The sequence below is a fragment of the Dipodomys spectabilis genome, unplaced genomic scaffold (genome assembly GCF_019054845.1).
Source record: "Dipodomys spectabilis isolate Male_0828 unplaced genomic scaffold, ASM1905484v1 ptg000297l, whole genome shotgun sequence".
In the NCBI taxonomy this organism is placed as follows: Eukaryota; Metazoa; Chordata; class Mammalia; order Rodentia; family Heteromyidae; genus Dipodomys; species Dipodomys spectabilis.
Window position 1 is genome coordinate 17919297 of NW_024870974.1, and position 18624 is coordinate 17937920.

General features: G+C 40.5%; 1 protein-coding gene across 1 annotated transcript in view; it reads right to left on the reverse strand.

The window, feature by feature from the left end:
• Positions 1 to 18624, reverse strand: part of Arhgap10 (Rho GTPase activating protein 10) — a 210102-nt gene that overhangs the window by 23879 nt on the left and 167599 nt on the right. Inside the window, exon 19 of the mRNA XM_042701765.1 lies at positions 16098 to 16248. Within this exon, the coding sequence (XP_042557699.1) occupies positions 16098 to 16248 (151 nt within the window). The remainder of the gene's footprint in view (positions 1 to 16097; positions 16249 to 18624) is intronic.

The following is an 18624-nucleotide window of genomic DNA, read 5'->3' on the forward strand; positions in this document are numbered from 1 at the left end:
CTGAACATTACATTGGCAGAAGGGGTTAGGTTTACAGACAGATCAAATGAAGAGGCATCTTGCGTTCCTTTCCCAGGGCACGACATTCCTCTCTCCTTCACCATTCAGGAATGATGCTATCTACTGGCCAGAACTGCTGAAATCATAAGAGAAGAAATATTGCAAACACCATCTGAAACTTCAGTTCACTAAGAATCAAAGTGTCACTTTTTAATTAGTATAACCACAATAATAATAGTAACAAAGAAAAAGGAATCGGACTACCTGGTGAAGAACAGGAGCTGTTTTGAAGGGTGGGCTCTCTTGACTGCTTTTCTAAGTTATGAAAGTGCAGGAGTCATCTCCAGTTTCCCTCGCCCCTCACCTGTATTCACTGAGTTCTAATGACTCGTGTGTGACTCCCTTGTGGTGCTAGGAACTGAACCCTGGCCCTCAGGCATAGCGAAGCGCTTTCCCACTGAGCTGCCACTTGAAGTTGATTTATTTATGAACTTAAGTATTTGAGCAAGCGTCATACTTTCATAATAGACTAAAACAGAAAGTTACAACAAAGGGGTGAGGACAAGACATTGAAATTTTGACCGTCTTTATTCACTGAGGGGATGGTCATGGCCATCATTTTAGTATTTTTATGAACTTCTACACTAGCAAAATGTCTGCATTCTGATGATGTCTAACGATTGTCTCATCCATCTCTGGGGTTAGAGAATATTTTTTTTGGCATTGCTGAAGGGAACAGAGCCTTGAATTTCCTCTTTCTTTCCTCTGTGTCTGTCTAGCAAATGTATCTCCTCACCATTCAGTAGTCGGAGATTGCTTCCCTGAGTCCCTCCCTGTCCCTGGCTTTGTGCAGGCCAGGGATCCATGTCCCCCTCGCAGCACCACTATTCCGTGTTCCTCAATTTTGTTTTGGCAGTACTGGGCTTTGAACTCAGGGCCTTGTGCTAGTCAGGCAGGTATTCTACTACGTGAGACATGCCTCCAGCCCTCTTATGTTTTAGTAGAAATAAGGAAGAAAAGGAGACAAGATGGACTAGAAGGGGGAGGGGAAACACAAAGAAAGCTGATGTATTCACTGAATTAATTCAGGCAAACCCCAGGCACCCATTTGGCTGGCTGGAAGGCAGCTGCAGGCTTGCCACTGCAGATTCCATGTTGGCAGAATCATCTCAGATACTTCTAATTAGCCAATAGTTCATCACTAGGATCAGAGAAATATTTGCTGGGCACAAAGTAGTTGCACTTAAACCAACACGGTCACAGTCTCTTGATAAAGCTCAGTTACGATGAAAATGAAATTTTAAGTGGAAGCCCGCCCTTCTGCCCTCACAGGCCCAGCAGTATCAGGAAGATAAAATAACATTAATGTGGGGGGAGGGGAGGGGAGGTGTTGGGGGGTGAGCATTAAAATGCTGTTCCACATCTCTGTGTAATAGAAAAAAAAAACAATAACTCAGGTTAGGAGAAGTATAAAGCAAAGGTTATTGGTTCCAAGATTAACCAGAAGCAACAGAACCAGACTGAAGTTGGGACCTTGTGGGTACTTAGAACCTGGATACAACTGGGCTGAAGGCAGGAGAGCAAGAATCCAGCTCTCCATGTGGGAGTGGGGGCTGGGAACAGCTGCTACATTAAAAAAAGGCCGGAACTCCACAACTACCTTCCCTCACCTGCCTAGGACTTGACAGGTCTAGGCCTCTGGTCCCCAGGATGAGAGTTAGGGCAGCAAGTAAGACCTAGATCTGAACAAAGCACTTAGGGAAACTGGTATAAATGAGCTAGAGAAGGAGAAAGAATGGAAGGAGAGAGAGGAAGGGGAGACACACACACACACACACACACACACACACACACATACACACACACACACACACACACACTCACACTCTCATCCTCCCGCACAATGGACAAAACAGAACTTCTATGAACGAAAAGAAAACTGATAGTAAACTTAACAAGTAAGAAATCCCAGAGATTTTAAGATGTGTAATATAGAAATGGCACTGCCCAGCCAGGAGCCCATGGCTTCTTCCAGTAACCTTAACTACTCAGGAGGCTAAGATCTGAGGATTGTGCTCAAAGCCAGCCCTGTCAGCAAAGTCTATGAGGGTCTTTTCTCCAATGAATCAGCAAAAAGCCAAAGTGGAGGTATGGCTCAAGTAGTAGAGGTGGCGTTCTAGCCTTAAGCAAAAAAAACAACTGAAAGTACAAGACCTTGAGTTCAAGCCCTAGTACCAGTGCGTGTGCGCGCGCACACAGACACACACACACACACACCTATCTTCCAAAAGAAGACTTAAACTGAGAAGAAATGTTTAAACAAATAATGAGCCATTTCTCAACATTAAAAACATTTCAGAAGGGCTCAGAGTATCAAAAATGAAGAAAATTCTGTACATCGACATTACTATGAAATTTAAGAAAATCAAATACAAAGAAAACACCCAAAATGCATGCAGATATAAAAAGCAGATCATAGCTTAAAAATATAAAGAACCAGACTGACAGACTTCACAACAGCAACAGTAAGTATGGAACAGAAATTAAAGTAATTCTGTAAAGTACTGAAGAAGAATTTTGAGCACAGAGCTATATATTCAAACTGTCAAACTGCCATTCAAACATGAGGGCATAATAAAAATATCAGACATAAAAAAAAATCACCAAAGGTCTGCCATCCAAAGAACTACACTGGAAACACTCTCAGAGAAATTCCTCAAGATGTGAACCAAAAAGAAAGTAATACAGATACATGACTGACCTGATAATGTTTAAACAACAACAAAAAGCAATGTAGATATATGACTAACTTGATAAATATTTATTTTCATAAAGGAAATGAAGACCAAAAACAGAAGGAAAAATATAACCAAATTCTAGCAAACCACAATTCTAGCAAATCTGAACACCCAGCGTAAGCAGAGTCCAGAAGTAGAGAGACCATGAAGCTATCTGTCCCGCTAAACACGGAGGGCAAAACATAGGTAGTTAAGTTTGAGAACCCACTAGGGTGCCAGTGGCTAGTGCCTGTAATCCTAGCTACTTAAAGAGCCTGAGATAGGAAGGATCTGATTGATCACAGCTTAAAGCTATCCCAGGCAGAAAAGTCCAGGAGACCCCATCTCCCAAATAAACTACCAAAAACAAAACGAAACAAAACAAAAAAGACAGACTTAATGTATAGCTTAAGTGTTAGACAGACAACCAAGCAAGAAAGCAGAGCAAGTGTGAGACCCTGACCTCAAGCCCCAGTAGCATTAAAAAAAAAAAAGTAAAAACAAACAAAAAAACCCTCAATAGATAATACAACTCTGTGTCTAAAATAAAACCAACCACATGCACCATATGGATCACTGGAAACTGAAGAATACTTACTTTCTAAAAAGAAAAAAAACAGAAAAGCATTAAAAAATTACCAAAATGCATTAAATGAAAACTGAAAAAAGACAGAAATAGTAACATAATAGACATTACACTATAATAAAAACTAAATGCACCCATTGAAAGGCAGTAACATATTTCTTAATCCAACAAAATGGGAACTATAAAAGCATGCTTACGGCAAAAAGATAACAAAGGTTGAAAAATGAAAGAATACAGGATGGATATACTTAGAAAGAATGGTGAACATCTTAATAAAATACATGAGCATCATTTTCATAAGGATAAAGAAGGAAAATGAATAAGATAAACAACTAGCCACAACAGCAATGACAGATCTGTAAGAAAAAAACAAATAACCAGGATAGCTGAAGATTTTAAACATTCCTCTAAGACATTAATATGAAGCAAGAAAATACACAACATCTGGAATCAACAATGCAAAGACGGCCTGTATTGTATAAACATACACAACTCAAGATAAACAGTAGGTAAGTGATCTTTTCAACATTACAAAGAATATTTCTGAAGCAATGATAGAAAGTCCGAACAAATTCCAAAAGAAGACTATTTTGCAAATTTTCTTTATGGCCAGAATTGGAGAATGACCAACACTTAATAAACAGAAGGATATATTTTACAATTTCCATGTTGGTTAGAGAGCAAATCATAATAAGAACTAAGGAATTCATAAAATTCAGCAATAATAAAAATATTTTACATTAAAATTCATAAGCTACAAAAATACACCAAGAAAAACTTGAAAATATTTGAAAATAAAGATTCACAACATTTTTAGTTTTTTTGCGGGTCCTGGGGGTCAAACTCAGGGCCTGGGTAGCTAAGTCTCTACCACTTGAGCCACAGCACTACTTCAGGCTTTTTCTGAGTAGTTTATTGGAGATAAGAGTTCAAAGACACTCCTGCCTGGCCTGGCTGGTTTTGAGCTGCAATCCTCAGATCTCAGGCTCCTGATTAGCTACGATTACAGGCGTGAACTATACGCACCTGGCTCATATTATTATGTCATATTTAGGCAGATAATCTTCTAAATACTGACAATCAAAGAATAGGCATCATGTCTATTTAAATATTCAAATTAAATTCAGTCAACGTGAACTCTCAAACTAGAATTCACTAGAATTCAACGGGGGTTACTTAGACACTATAATTAATACATATGAGCTACTCCATAAAGTTTAAAGCTAATATTCTTAAATCTTATTTTTTCAATTTATTTCATATTATCTTCAAGTAACTGTATAATGGGGCTCCAATTCAACTCAATTTATGAGTACTATATGTGTCTTTATCTGTGTTACTATCCCTTCCATCATTCTTATCCATTATTTTATTATTTTTATAGCAATATTTTTATTGTGATTAAGTGATTGTATAAATTTCACAGTATTGTGAGATAGTGATACTTAGTTAAAGTCACAAACACATTCTAACCTTCACGGGGCAAATTGTCTTTATCTATCATGGTCTATAAAGTTTATGAATTCCTGAGCTTTGACAGTACAGTTATTTCTTCCAAATCAGGTGATATGTACAGTTCTTTCCTTCTGCTTTGTGTCCAGCTGTTCCCTCTTTCCTGCTCATATTTTTATTATTTACGAGTATTTAAAACTTGCTGAGAAAAAAAAGATCTCAAAGATCTCTGATCTCAAAGATCACTGTGGAAATTGAAGAGAAACTATCATCTCACTTACGAACATTCTAAGTATAAAAATACAGCTTTGAGAAATCTCAAGACTAATCATCATGTATTTTATTTTTGAATGTTGCTTCAACTTAAGTGAGGTAGACTTTTCCCCAGGGGGAAGAACAGAACACACCTCCTGTCCCTCTCCAATTACTGTTCCTAGACTCCTCCATCTGTTGTCCTGAATTTCTTATCATTCCCCTTGGGCCATCCAGTAATCATCCATAACTTCTCGCTTAGCTTCTTTACTGAATTGATGGCTTTGTTCTAATAACACTACACCTCTGGAAAGATGAAAAAATCAGAAGTAGTAGCTCACACCTGCAATCCTAGACACTCAGGACTGAGGTCTGAGGATAACATAACAATACCAAGAAAGCACGGGGGAGGAGGGGAAGACAAAAAGCCGAAAGTAGAGGTATGGCTCAAGAATAAGAACACCAGGCTTGAGTAAAAAAGCTAAGCAAGAGCATGAGGCCCTGAGTTCAAGTCCCAATACTAACACACACACACACACACACACACACACACACACACACACACACACACACACACACACACACACACACACACACACACACACACACACGAAATCAAATCCACCCCTACCATGCAAAGGAAATTCTTTACTGACTGTAGAGTAGCAGAGATGACTAAGAGAGAACAATACCTATCCACTGATCAGAAAGCCTCCTTAGGTCTTACATTAGAAGGGAAGGAGGGCATCTAGAAATTAACCTTGCCAACTTCCAGGTAACTGTGCTCCTCAGCCAGGGAGGGGGTACCCAAGATAGAAGTGGCAGGAGCTAAGTGAAAGGGAGCGCCTTCAAAGTCCTCCCAACTGCAATCCCCAGTCATCTACAAGTTTAACGTGGATCTGGATGGGGCAAAACATCCCCACTAGACTCATCTCATTTTGTTCTCAAGCTCAGCCAAATCAAAATGGAGAACCCCACAAAACTATTAAAGATAAAAGTCAGCAGCTAGGCAGGAATAATACGAGTTCTTCATTTGAAATCACATCTAGGAAAGGAAAATGCAGCTAAAGGAAACAGTTATCTCCTGCCTTCCCATTCCAAAAGCACAAAACCAAACAACATATAGACCTACATATATATATACATCTCTCTTCCCTGATTAAACAAAAGAACTAGGTATGAGAAAAGACAATATTCCTAAGTTATAAATAAAATGTCATATTAAAGCATGAAAAACATGTAAAGACATTTCCCTAAGCTACTAAAATATTTTCTATTGTTCAATTACTTAAAAAAAAGAAGAAGCATAATCCTTGCCTTGAGAAGCCACTGGATTGCTGTGGTGCACACTGGGAAAAGCTTTCATAATCAGTCACATGGCAAAAACACAGGCCCCATTAGAAAGCTGCCACAGCCGTTAGCAGGCTTGGGGTCACGGCCCAAGGTGCCCTCCACCACCTGCAGGGGTCCATGGAAGTCAGCAGCCACTCAATTATAAAGCAAGATCATGGGCATTACTTCATCTCTTGGATCAAGACAGGTGATTATCTTATGACAAGACAAAACATGTTTAAAGAGGCTAGAACAAATCATTATTACACTTAAAGAGCAGGTTGGCACACTGCTTGACATGCACATGATATCTCTGAAAGTACTCAAGAGAAAACAAGGCATTTGTTAACTCTGAATAAACTGGTGACTGACATTAGCAGAACAGCAAAGGATCTAGAGTTTGGGAGCTGACTATCTGGGTTCTGTGAATTACCTGAGCTTACTAAATATTTCTAAGAACGGTATTTGGCATATATTGTACCATGTAACTATACTGTTATTACTCTAGAATTTTATGTCATGTTGTCCCACGATCTATTAAATTTTCAAAAAGAACCAAGATAAGTGTCTGAAATAACTACTCTTTCAATTATGATCCAGAGAGACAAATAAAATCCTGACCATAATGACAGTTCCAACTCTAAAAACCATTCTGCTGATATTTTTTAAAAAGAATATGAGCAGATCCAAAATGCCAGCCAAGAATTTCTTTGCACAGGCTTGCAGGTCTTGAGTTCATCCAAAGATGACATTGTACTCCTTCTACAAATAGGCACAGGGGAACACATGGAGCCCAGAATTCAAATCCTCAAAGACCCTACTTAGAGTGCAGGAAAGCCAAGCAGAGTCAAGTCATGGTAAACACAAGTGGGCATATTCACTACAATGGAGTTCACCTTGCACATTTTTCCCCCTTTTGTTCTTAGTCAGCTGGTAGAGATTCAGTAAATACAAAGGAACTGTCCCAGAGCTTATTTTGCTCTGCTAATTGTAGACCACACCCTTGTATTGTGGCAATTTTTATCAAAGTCCTGAAGAGTTTCATGAGTCATCCCAGTGTCTCAGAACTGGCCTCGTCCTCTTCAAGATTTCTGCTCTTCTCCCTTGGCTACCGAAGAAAACACTTCAAATCAGTCACTCTTGACAGCCTTAAAATTTCTATTTCATTCAGGATAAACAATACTTTGGTGGGTTTGAAAAGATGTTTCTTAGACAGCCTGGCTACCTCCTACGCCACAAGAGTTTCAAAGAGGGCTATAAAGAGAGTGGCAGCTGCTTGAATTCAGAACTGGAAATTAAAATAAAAGCTATTAGGAGGAGAAAAAAGAACCCACTCCACAGGGAGACGAGCTTTAAAGAATTTTTCTCTCTTCTATAAATTCGAGTTACCTGCCATGAACTTATTTTCACCACAGTAGCAGCTCTGTGTTTTTTCAAGGCGTTAAATAAGCTTTTCTCTCTCCTCCACGGAAAAGGGGACTGCATTCCCACACAGAGGTAGAGGTAAAGATTATGTGGAAGTCAAAGAAGTTGGCTTTTGCTTTGTCACTAGCATGAGGGGGCGGAGCTCCCAGGAGGCTGCCCGAGCTGCCTCCCATGATTGATAGGCACACCACCATCCCATTACAGCCCCTACACTTCTGACTGCTTTTTCCCAACCCATTGATCTCATCACTGTAAAAGTGAGTTAAGAAATAATCTGCACACTGTCACACAGACTCAAGCCTGCTCTCACGCTTCAGAGTAACTGTGCATGGAGGAATCAGGCCTCGCTCTGAGGAGGCAGACCTCCATGAGCAGGAAGTGATTATCCACGGCCCATCCATGCGATAGCAGACCAAAAAAAATAAGACAGGATTGGAGGGCAGAAAGCCTCCAGGCTCAGACACAGAGCTGCTTGTGCTGTGTCACCAGGGCTGATGACAGTTGTGTATCCAGCTGATCAAGTGTGTCTGCAGGAAGGTAACACATCATGACAGTTGAAGTCCGGCATGCTTCCTCCTGTCTCAGGGCACTGGTGCACTCTGCTACCTTTCGGGAGGAGGAACGTGGCTACAATTCACCTACACTTACGTCATCCTCTTTACTGACCTCCCTACGTGCTATTTATGCCAGTACTTTCCATACCACATTTAATAAACTTGTTTTCCAAGGTAGTTACACACAGCAGTAAGTATTGAACACACTAACAAAATGGTGTCTTTTGTTCCTTTTAATGGAAAGATGCATGCATGTGCACACACACACACACATTGATTTGTTTTAAAACCGAAAAAAAAAGTATGGAAAAACACGAATATATTGGTGCTGGTGGCTCATACCCAGGAAGCTGGGTAGAGGATCTGAGTTTGAAGCCAGGCTGAAGAATCCATCTCCAATTAACTAGCAAAAAGTAGTAGTTGGCTGGGAATGTAGCTTAGTGGCAGAGTGCTTGCCTGGCATGCATAAAGCTCTGGGTTTGATTCCTCAGTATCACTCAAACAGAAAAAACCAGAACTGGCACTGTAACTCAAGAGATAGAGTGCTAGCCTTGAGCAAAATTAGTTGCGGGAACAGTGCCCAGGCCCTGAGTTCAAGCCCAATACTTGAAAACAAAACAAAAAAGTGGTACTGGTGTGCTTCTGACATGAACTCCAGGAAATGGAAACAAGGTTTGTTTCTTTGTTGCTATCTTTGTTTATTTTTCATTTGTTTGCTCCTTTATCTGTATTTGGGAGGGTGATCAAATGCAGCAGTACTACTCACTGAATACTAGGTTGTACTGGGTTGAACACAGATTATACAATTTGTGGGACGGGAGGGAAGGGAACAACTGGGAAGGAGGGGGTAACATTGTCCAAAAGGAAATGGATTCTTCATCAGACTTATGTGACTGTAACCTCTTTGTAATAACACCTTTATAATAACAATTAACACAAATTTAAAGTTCTAAAAAGTAGGAATATCTACCAATATGTGTAGGCTCCCCCAAATAAAATACCAACACACTTTTCTCACTTAGGGAAGACACTGCTTTGGAAATAACTCTCATGTTCTCCTTACTTGCTGCCAGTAATAAATGTTTCTATACTCTTAAAAGAAGTGGTACTGGAGATACGACTCAAGTGGTAGAGCAGCAGCCAAGCAAGCATAAGGCTCTGAGTTAAAACTCCAGTATCAAAAACAGAATGAACCTTTGGGCCTGAACCGTGGATAACGGCATTGTTTTCATTCTCTATCTTCATTTCCCCAACTACCCCAACAATTGGCTTTAGCGTCTCTCATAGATCCACTTTATTTCCCCCTCCTAGTGCTAACTCAAGTGACACCGAAGTAAGGCTAAATTAACTGACCAACTTTCTTAGCGTGATTCTCCCGATTCCTGCAGGCAGATCAAGTCTCGCAAAGTCTCCAACCGCCACAACCCTTCTCCCATGCTCACAGATACTTGAGCAGAGATTCAGTGCTTCCTCACATCCTTTACAACCACACACATCTCTGACTCCAAGGTGCTCTGGCTCGAAGAAAAAGACTTTCTATCAAGCTTGCTATAGGTAAGGTCGAGAGCTTCTAATCTGGGCTAAACACATTAGCCCCCTCACCTCACCCCCTCAACCCTCCTCAGAGACAGACACTTTTACTACCCTGACTTCGCAGTTAATAAAATAGATTTAGAGAGGTGAAGCGGAATGCCAGGAATGGAGTAGTCACACATAGGCCAAAGCCCATTTCTGTTCATTCAACGAGTCAGCGCACACCATCTTTCCAGGCCTGGCCACAGCCAAGGATGGCGACCCTGTCTCTCGCTGTCAGCTGATCTCTTCTCTCAGCTACTGCCAGGCTTCATTCCACTTGTCCCCTTGCCTGACACCCTTTCCCACGTAACTGCCAAGATGGCCACACTCAGGTAAACCCTAAACACCTCCCCTCTATGGCCTGGCCTCAGGGTCCCTTTCTTCAGAAGCAGACTCCTATGGCCACCGCAGGGTGCCATGTTGTGTCACAGCTCACCATGCAGTGAGCAAACACAAAGAATAAAAAAAGAACTCCCTAAGAGCACAGACCGTGCGGCGGCATGATGGGGAACTTAGAAAAACTCTTCAACACATGAGTTATACAATTTCAGTTTTAGTAACCACTCCTATAAAGCCCAGGAATAAATGACTGCATCAGAACCACTCCAAACTTCAAACAGTATAGTGTTTGTTTATATAGTTTCTCCACAGTTTAGTATTGAAAACATAATCAACATAGGTTGGGGATGTAACTCCGTGGTAGAATGTTACCTAGCATGCTCAAAGCTCTGTGTTGGACCCCCAGAAAATACACCACACACCACACACCACACACACACACACACACACACACTCCTACATTTCTAAGACGATGGCACTGGCATGCTTTCTAGGTTTCTATTCTGTTGCTCAAAATTGAGCAAGTCTCTTTCAGCTTAGCTTACGTGGCTAATTTATATCATTAGCATTGCTCTCACTGACAGGACACTTAAATGGATTATTCAAAGGGTTAACCTGGCATTATCCGGGCTGAAAGGACTTCTTAATTTTTTTTCCTACTTTGATTTTGAAGATTACCACGTTAGGGTATGTTAATTAGAGAAGAACAGGATAGATTTTTGTCTTTTTGCCAATCCTGGGGCTTGAACTCGGGGCCTGGGGCACTGTCCCTGAGCGTCTTTAGCTCAAGGCTGGCACTCTACCACTTGCGCCACAAACAGGATGGATTTTGTTCCATCATTTGTCCATCTCTTCCTCATCGGCAGTGAATGTATTTGTTTTTTGCTTATAAGTCTTCGTATCCTTCATGATATCTACTATTCTGTTGGACTACAATAACACATGTTCAGCAAAATGTGCTGCAGTTAGCACATTTGTGATCTAAATGTTAAAAGTGCCAACCCAACGATTCTCAAGAAAGACCAACGCTAGCGTATTAAATCTTGCCAATTGACTTGCAAGATGATTTTGTTTTCCACCCACATTAAATCATAATTTTTAACTTGCCTATATAAGTAAATTGCTATATACTGTACAAAAAGAATTACAGAACATCCAATTATATCAAGAAGATACATATAAAAACCAGTCCTATAAATGTCTAATTCGGTTTAAAATTAGACCTAGTATAAAGCAAGAAAGAAGTATAAATTCAGATGGCAATCCTCACCCCCTCTCCTCCCTCAAATCAGCATTTAATTTTTTTCCTGCCTTCGAGGAAAAATAACAAACATCACTTTCATCTCATATAGCTCCACGATCTTCCCTTCATCTATTTGGAGGAATTACAACAAACAGGCAGCCCTCTTTATAGGGCAGAAGAAAACAAACATGTAGTGCATGTAGTGCTGCTTTTAGAATTACTTTACTCTAAGTGCTATGGAAATAAAAACACAGAAGAATAACTGGAGGCTAAAATGAAAGCAAACCTTTCACTCTTAATCTTCTTTTTATCACTGACCAGCCTGCCTCATTCATATTTTGCTATTTTACAACTGACTTATCCAAGTCTACCTAGGTATGACAGCTCCTAAATGCTATAGGAAAGAAACAGACTCCTAAATGCTATAGGAAAAGAAACCGTATGTATTCTTCAAAATGATAAGAATCTCAGTATAGATTTTTTAAAAAATGAGGTACTATTTCCAGTGTAGTTCATACTAATCATCGATAAAAACCCTTAAGCAAATAACTGCAAGTACAAATTATTTTACAAAGTAGGTTTGGTAAGAATTAATCACACATGACAAAGAAAAATAACAAGTATATATAATACAGTTAAGGGTGCCAGTATCAGTTTACATTTTATAGAAATACTGCACTTCTCTTCTATGACTAAACTTGTCATCTCCCAACTGATGACAGAGCTCAATAACACAATCAAAATCACTAGATGCCAGCGCTCCCACCTTTAATCCTAGCTACTCAGAAGGCTAAGATCTGAGAATCTCTGTTCAATTCTATGTTCAAAGACTACCTATGTAGACAATACTAGAGAGAGCCTTATCTCTAATTAACCAGGAAAAAGATAGAAGTGAAGATATGGCCCCCAAGTGGTAAAACAAACGGCCTTGAGCCAAGTGAAAGTGTGAGGCCCGAAGTTTAAGCCCTAGTACTGGCACTATATGTGTCATAATAATAAGGAACAAAAATCCTATCAAATGATGCAAGGGACCTTTGTGTCAAGGGGTTGGTATTCTCTGCCTGCAGCAGGTAAGTTGCTGGCTTTCCACAAATGACTTTTTGAGCTCCTTGAATGTTACACTGAAACCAGATATTTCCCAAGATTGGCTATGGCAAAGCACAGTTTCCTACTCAGTGAAGAAGAAATAATACACCACAAACCACTTCTTTCAAATACCAAATCTGTGACCAAATCTTTGGGCTGAAGATAATCTCTAGCTTTTTGATTTTGCTCCTCAAATCTTGACAGATAACCGTCTTATTTTTTTTTAATCTTTTTGTCCTATATATATATTTTTTGGGGGGGGGGGGGGGAGTCCGGTTGTGGGGCCTGAACTCTGAGCCTGGGCACTGTCTCTCAGCTCTTCAGCTCAAGGCTAGAGCTCTACCACTTGAGCCACAGTGCCACTTCTGGCTTTTTTCTTTTTGCTTATATGGTCCTGAGGAATCGAACCCAGGGCCTCATGCATGCAAGGCAAGCACTCTACCACTGAGCCACCTTCCCAGCCCCCTGTCCTATATTTTCTTAAGTCAACTTTCACCTTATATCACAATGAATAAAGGGAGCAGGGGTTAGATGCACATTTTCTATCCAATACATAAAAATAGAAATTTTTGAAAAACTATCAACTAAAGTTTATCTATAATGTGCATTTTAACCAAAATTAGGTAAACAGGGGGACTGACTTAGCTATGAATGGAGGGGGGAGAGGCAAATGATGAGCTTGGCTGGTATGTTTCCAAGGTCTCAGAACTCAGGAAGAGTGATGTGGTTTGAGATAGGGCAGTAATCTTGTGAAAAAAAGATCTGGTGAAGTTTTTGGCTTCAACAACTGCAGAAGAGATCTTCAAGGAATTCAAAACATAAAAAAAAAAAAAAAACAGAAGCAAAAGTTTTTTTTAAAAACAAAGTTTTAAAGTCTTTATGTGTTACTGTTAAGTGGATGACATGGACAATTAATAAAACCTAAGCCATGGAAGGAAGGGAGGGAGGGAGGGAGGGAGGGAGGCAGGGAGGGAGGGAGGGAAGGAAGAAGGGAGGAAGGGAAGAAGGAGGGAAGGGAGGAAGGTGGGAAGGTAGGAAGGTAGGAAGGTAGGAAGGTCTATAGACATGTATAACAATATGCACAGATACATATATACACATATACATAGATATACACATTCATGTGTGTTTATGTATTTCTTTCTGAGAAGGTGCAACTTTTAATATGCTAAACAATGTTCAACAGCATGAACTGTTTCTACTATCTTTTCCTTGTAGGATTCTGTTATTATTTTTAAATCAGCAGAACAGGAAAGCCTCTACCAAAACACATGCCCTAGTTTTTTTCTATCTCTGAATAACTCTTGTTCACCTACTCTGACTTCCAATAAAGCTTAGATACAAACAACTGGCAAGGGTGATAACAGCTTTTAATTGCCTTATACTACACCTCATGGCTCTAAGGTAAAATGAAATCACTCCATGACCAGACTCATGACTTTTCCAATTCTAACAAATCAAAAACAAATCAAGGCAGCAATTAAAAGAAATTAATGAAAGGTTATAAAATTCTTCATCAAATGGTCAATAAAACATCACGAAATAATTAACATAAGAACCAAAGGAATCCGGTGTTGGACAATCCACTTTTTTTCCCTTATTAGTATCAGGGCTCGGGCATGGCTCAGCAGTAGAGCACGTACCTAGCATGCCTGAAGACCCTAGTTCCATCCCCAGCAAAATTAAATTTATATTAATAGTTTATCACTTAAAATTAAATAAAATGAATACTATGCTCTTGTACCTAAGATTAGGAAAGGTAATATACCATCTTGAATTTGTCACTGATACAAATCAGTATTCACACTTCTCAGGCATTAATAATCATTGAGCAAGCCAGTACTCAAAAGACTAGTATCTCCACAAATTTGCTTCCATTCTTAAGAAAATCAAAATGGTAGATGTGATTTTTGGACCAATGGGAGTCTCTGACCTTTCCTTATGAAGTAGCTGTCTATTCTGGTTTGCTCAGGGCTGGTAAACCAATTCAACTATTATCCTATGGCATCCTCCTAGGCTCCAACAGTTGCTTGTTTCACTATTTATTAACACTTCTACCAGGGGACAGAGAAGGTGCAATTCAAACCAGTCAGTTTTTCTCCTTATTAGCAACTCTGTTCAGAAAGAGTGAAAGTGAGAAAGAGAGAGAGGGAAAAGGGATCAGAAGTGGAAGCGACTAGTGTCTAAAGGGAAGTTGTGAGATTTTAAGCTGATTTGAATGATTCATGTTCTTCCCTGGGAAAATAAGAACTTGGCTGTTAAAATGTCTAATAGTTGTGTCTTATGTGTGTGTCTGAAGCGATCTGAAAGAACAGCAGAAGAGCTCCTGCCCGTGTTATGATGGGGTGTCCGGAGTCTTCCTTCATTATGTCCAAGTCACTCCAGGACAGTTGCCAGTTCCTCACACGGACCCTTGGATACCAAGGTTTGAACGTGTGGCAGCTTAGAATAATGACACCGTATTTGTCCCCAGTCTCTTCTTCTTCCCGTTGACAATCGTCTCACACTTCCAAACCAATGTAAACTCTCAGAAGTTCAAAGGGATCCTAAACCAATGAAAAATATCTTAGGGGGCTGGGGGGGGGGGGGAAGAGGAAGAAAATGAAGACTGATTTCACACTCAGGAAATGTCTTCAATATGGGAGAAGCACACGTGTGCATGACAGGAGTCACGGTTTCAGACATGCCTGTGAAACGCCCGTTAAATTTCACACCACGACTGATTCTCCACATCAAAACCGCACCACCCAGTCACCAAGTGACCAGGAGATGGCCCTTACGTGATTCACGATCTTCCTCTGAATGGACGAACACTGGAAACTTAAATTCCAGGCTCTCTCTATAAACTGGACCAGCTGGCAGGACTAAGACAATGCAGCCACAGGGTAACAACTAGCTGGAACATGGCAGCTTGGTTGAAACAGGAGAACCACCATTTGCTAACATCCCATCACAGCCCAGTTAACTCTGCCTGGCTCCAAAGGCAGGCCACACATGAGGAAATGTTCTGCCTTAGGAGAAATAAAAGTCAGACAACCAGAGCAAGTATGGAGGAAAAACTATAAGGCCCAACGCAATGGTGATCTGTGCCTTTAATTGAGATGGTTCATGTTAGATTCTACCAGCTCCTCACATAAAAGATCTGCTTTAATTTTAGTTCCCTTCCATTCGTCTCAGGGTTATGTAACCTCACAGGAGGTCACACAAGTCTCCCAAAAAAGAAATTTAAGCAGTCTTTTAAAAATAAAAAAAAGAACCGTGCATAATAAAGACAAACACAAAACTGAAACTTGCATTTTTCTTCCCTGACAAGAAAGCTGCACCCTCCCTGTTAATCTCAAAAACTATAATCTTAGGGGAGAAAGAAACGAAAACCCAGAAGGCAGAGAACCACGCACGGCCTGCCCCGATGATACGTGAGAGGCTCCTGTGCTCTGAATGTCGCTCCAAGCAGGAAAACACAGTGAACGTCTTACCACCTTCCAGCTCCAGGCAAAGATTGTACACAGCTACAGGTCTCTTCGTCCTCTGGCCTTGTCTCTTTGACTGCCTGGGTGGAGCATTTGGGGGTGACGGCGACAGGCAGGTCGGCTCAGGGAATGTGGTATCAGGCAAGGTCCGAAAAATCTGCCATCAATACAGAAAAAGACATCAGTTGTCATCTGTGTGCGTACTGCGCCGGCAAAGCAGCAAAGGCCACACTTACTCACGCACCCCAAGACCAGCACTCCACGCCGACAAACGAAGAAGAGATCGCAGCTCTTTTTTATTTATTTCAGCAGAAGATTTCAATGTAAGATTTTTCTCAGAAATTAAGTGAAAACACCATCAAATCATTATACTTCAGAGTTTTTTTTTCCCCCAAAAAACACTACACAAGTCTAATTATCTTTACCAGGACTACACGGCACCATAGCTCTTCATGGCCAAAAGCAGAAGCAGCCAGGATACAGTATTAAAAACAAGTATCCCATTAAATTTTCACAGAGTTATAGTTAGGTCCAAAACGCCAGTCTTGAATCATTTCTCAAACTACATAAACAGAAACATCCGACTGAAAACATTTTTTCACATGTTTAAAAATAGCCTGTGCTTCTGAAATTACCTTTCTGGATTCTTACGGTCATTCTCTATCAGTTCATTTAATACCTTACAACTCCTCTGAATGTGCTCTCCTTCCATTAATGGTATCTAGAACATAATCAGCACCTTGATTTATCTACATTGTCATGCAATAATATTATTACTGAATGCTGCTTCTTTGCTTAGTCATTTTCCTCCTCTTTGGAGAACAGTAATGGGCAGTGTACTGAAAAATCCTCCATGCCAGGATGATTTATAACAGGTCTGTGTCTGCCAAGACCGGAGAAAAGAGGTTTCCATCCCCTCAATGCTGCACACCCAAGTCTTTAACAGAGTCACAAAATAAAATAGAGTAGAGACATCAGCCTAGCAGACATGCATCTCCAAAGAGATGCATGCTGATACTCCTAAGCAAACCAGCTAGCTTTAAACCATAAAAATAAAAGGCACAAAAAAAGGCTTCTGCATATTTATTTGTGTAAAGGAAATCAGACATATGACCTGTGATGGGAATAAAAATATCACTTACACTCATGAAGTATGCTTAAAAACTAAAGATAAGGTCGGAGTCTTAACTGCACGGCCTGAAAAATCTAACCTAAAAACGATTATAGACCAATAAAAACAAGCAATTTCAACAAAGCGATTGCTTTACAGTACCATGCTGCCCTCTTATGTATAAGCAGAATAACAAGTGATTTCAATTACTGTGGACAAATATTTGCTGGTGAAAATTTAATTTACTGAGCCAACTGGAAAACCTGCTAACACCATGTTTTCATAAAATCTGGGTTCCAACAGGTCACTCTGGCAAATAGTAAACTACTTATCTCCCTTAAAAATCTTCCGCGGCCTAGAATATTGTGCACAGCTGGATTTGCTACTGTCTGTCATTGTCCATGTTAAAGATAGCTACAGGGTGGGGGGACCAGAGAATGAGAACAGTGAAGGAGACAGGAAACATGAGCCCACTGACAGAAAATGTCAGTCCCGACTAACCTATGGAATGGTTTCGTACTACAATGCTTGCTTTTTACCAAGATGGAAGATGCTTCTGGGATGTGACCAGAAAAGGTACATACACAGAGACAGGATATCCAAGAATATACAGTGGAAAAGTCAGCTCGCACCAAGCACTTACACTTGGGAGAAACAATAACCTTCTAAACAGGCCTTTCTGCAAGCGTGGCGCACACCACTTCATCTCTTTGTCCTCCTCCTCTCTGGGGTGGAGGCATCTCGGAAAGGCCATGGGGAATGAGGCATGGAGAAGCTCCCAGATGCAGAGCCAGATCACCAACAGCCTGGGATGTAGGACCACGATGCATGTTCTCAGACTGATCCAAGCTCCTCTCGGAGCCAGCCTGAGTTCAGATCCTGAGCTGGGCCCAAACTGGACCGGTCGCCAGCAGACTTCAGGCACTGTTTCCAGTTTATACTAGAATATCTGGGAATGAAGACTAACTAGGGCTTTGGGTTGTTTGGTTTTCTTTGGTTTGCATTTTCAAGTTCCCAGGTCATTCTTGCGCGAAGCCAAGGCAAAGAAATCCTGATTCCAACAGTCATGCCTGCAGTTGTCTTAGATGGATAAAAGTCAACATAAGAACAGCAGGAAATTATTTTTAAAAAAAAACTGGCACTAGACATACACAATCAATTCCCTGGAGCATCCCACATCCTGGACAGATACACAATGGTTCAAAGATTGTAACTAGCAAGTGCTGCATTCTACATGGAAATCAGCAACCAGATTAGGTACTAAACCACAACTGTTGACCCAGAGACAATACGGTCCTGGCTTAAAGTCTTACCAAGCCATGGAAGAAGAGATCCACTTCTTAACATAGTGCGCCTTATTTCCTCAGGTGTATTAAATAAGTTATCATAACCACATCTCAAGTGTTGATAGGCATTGAATGG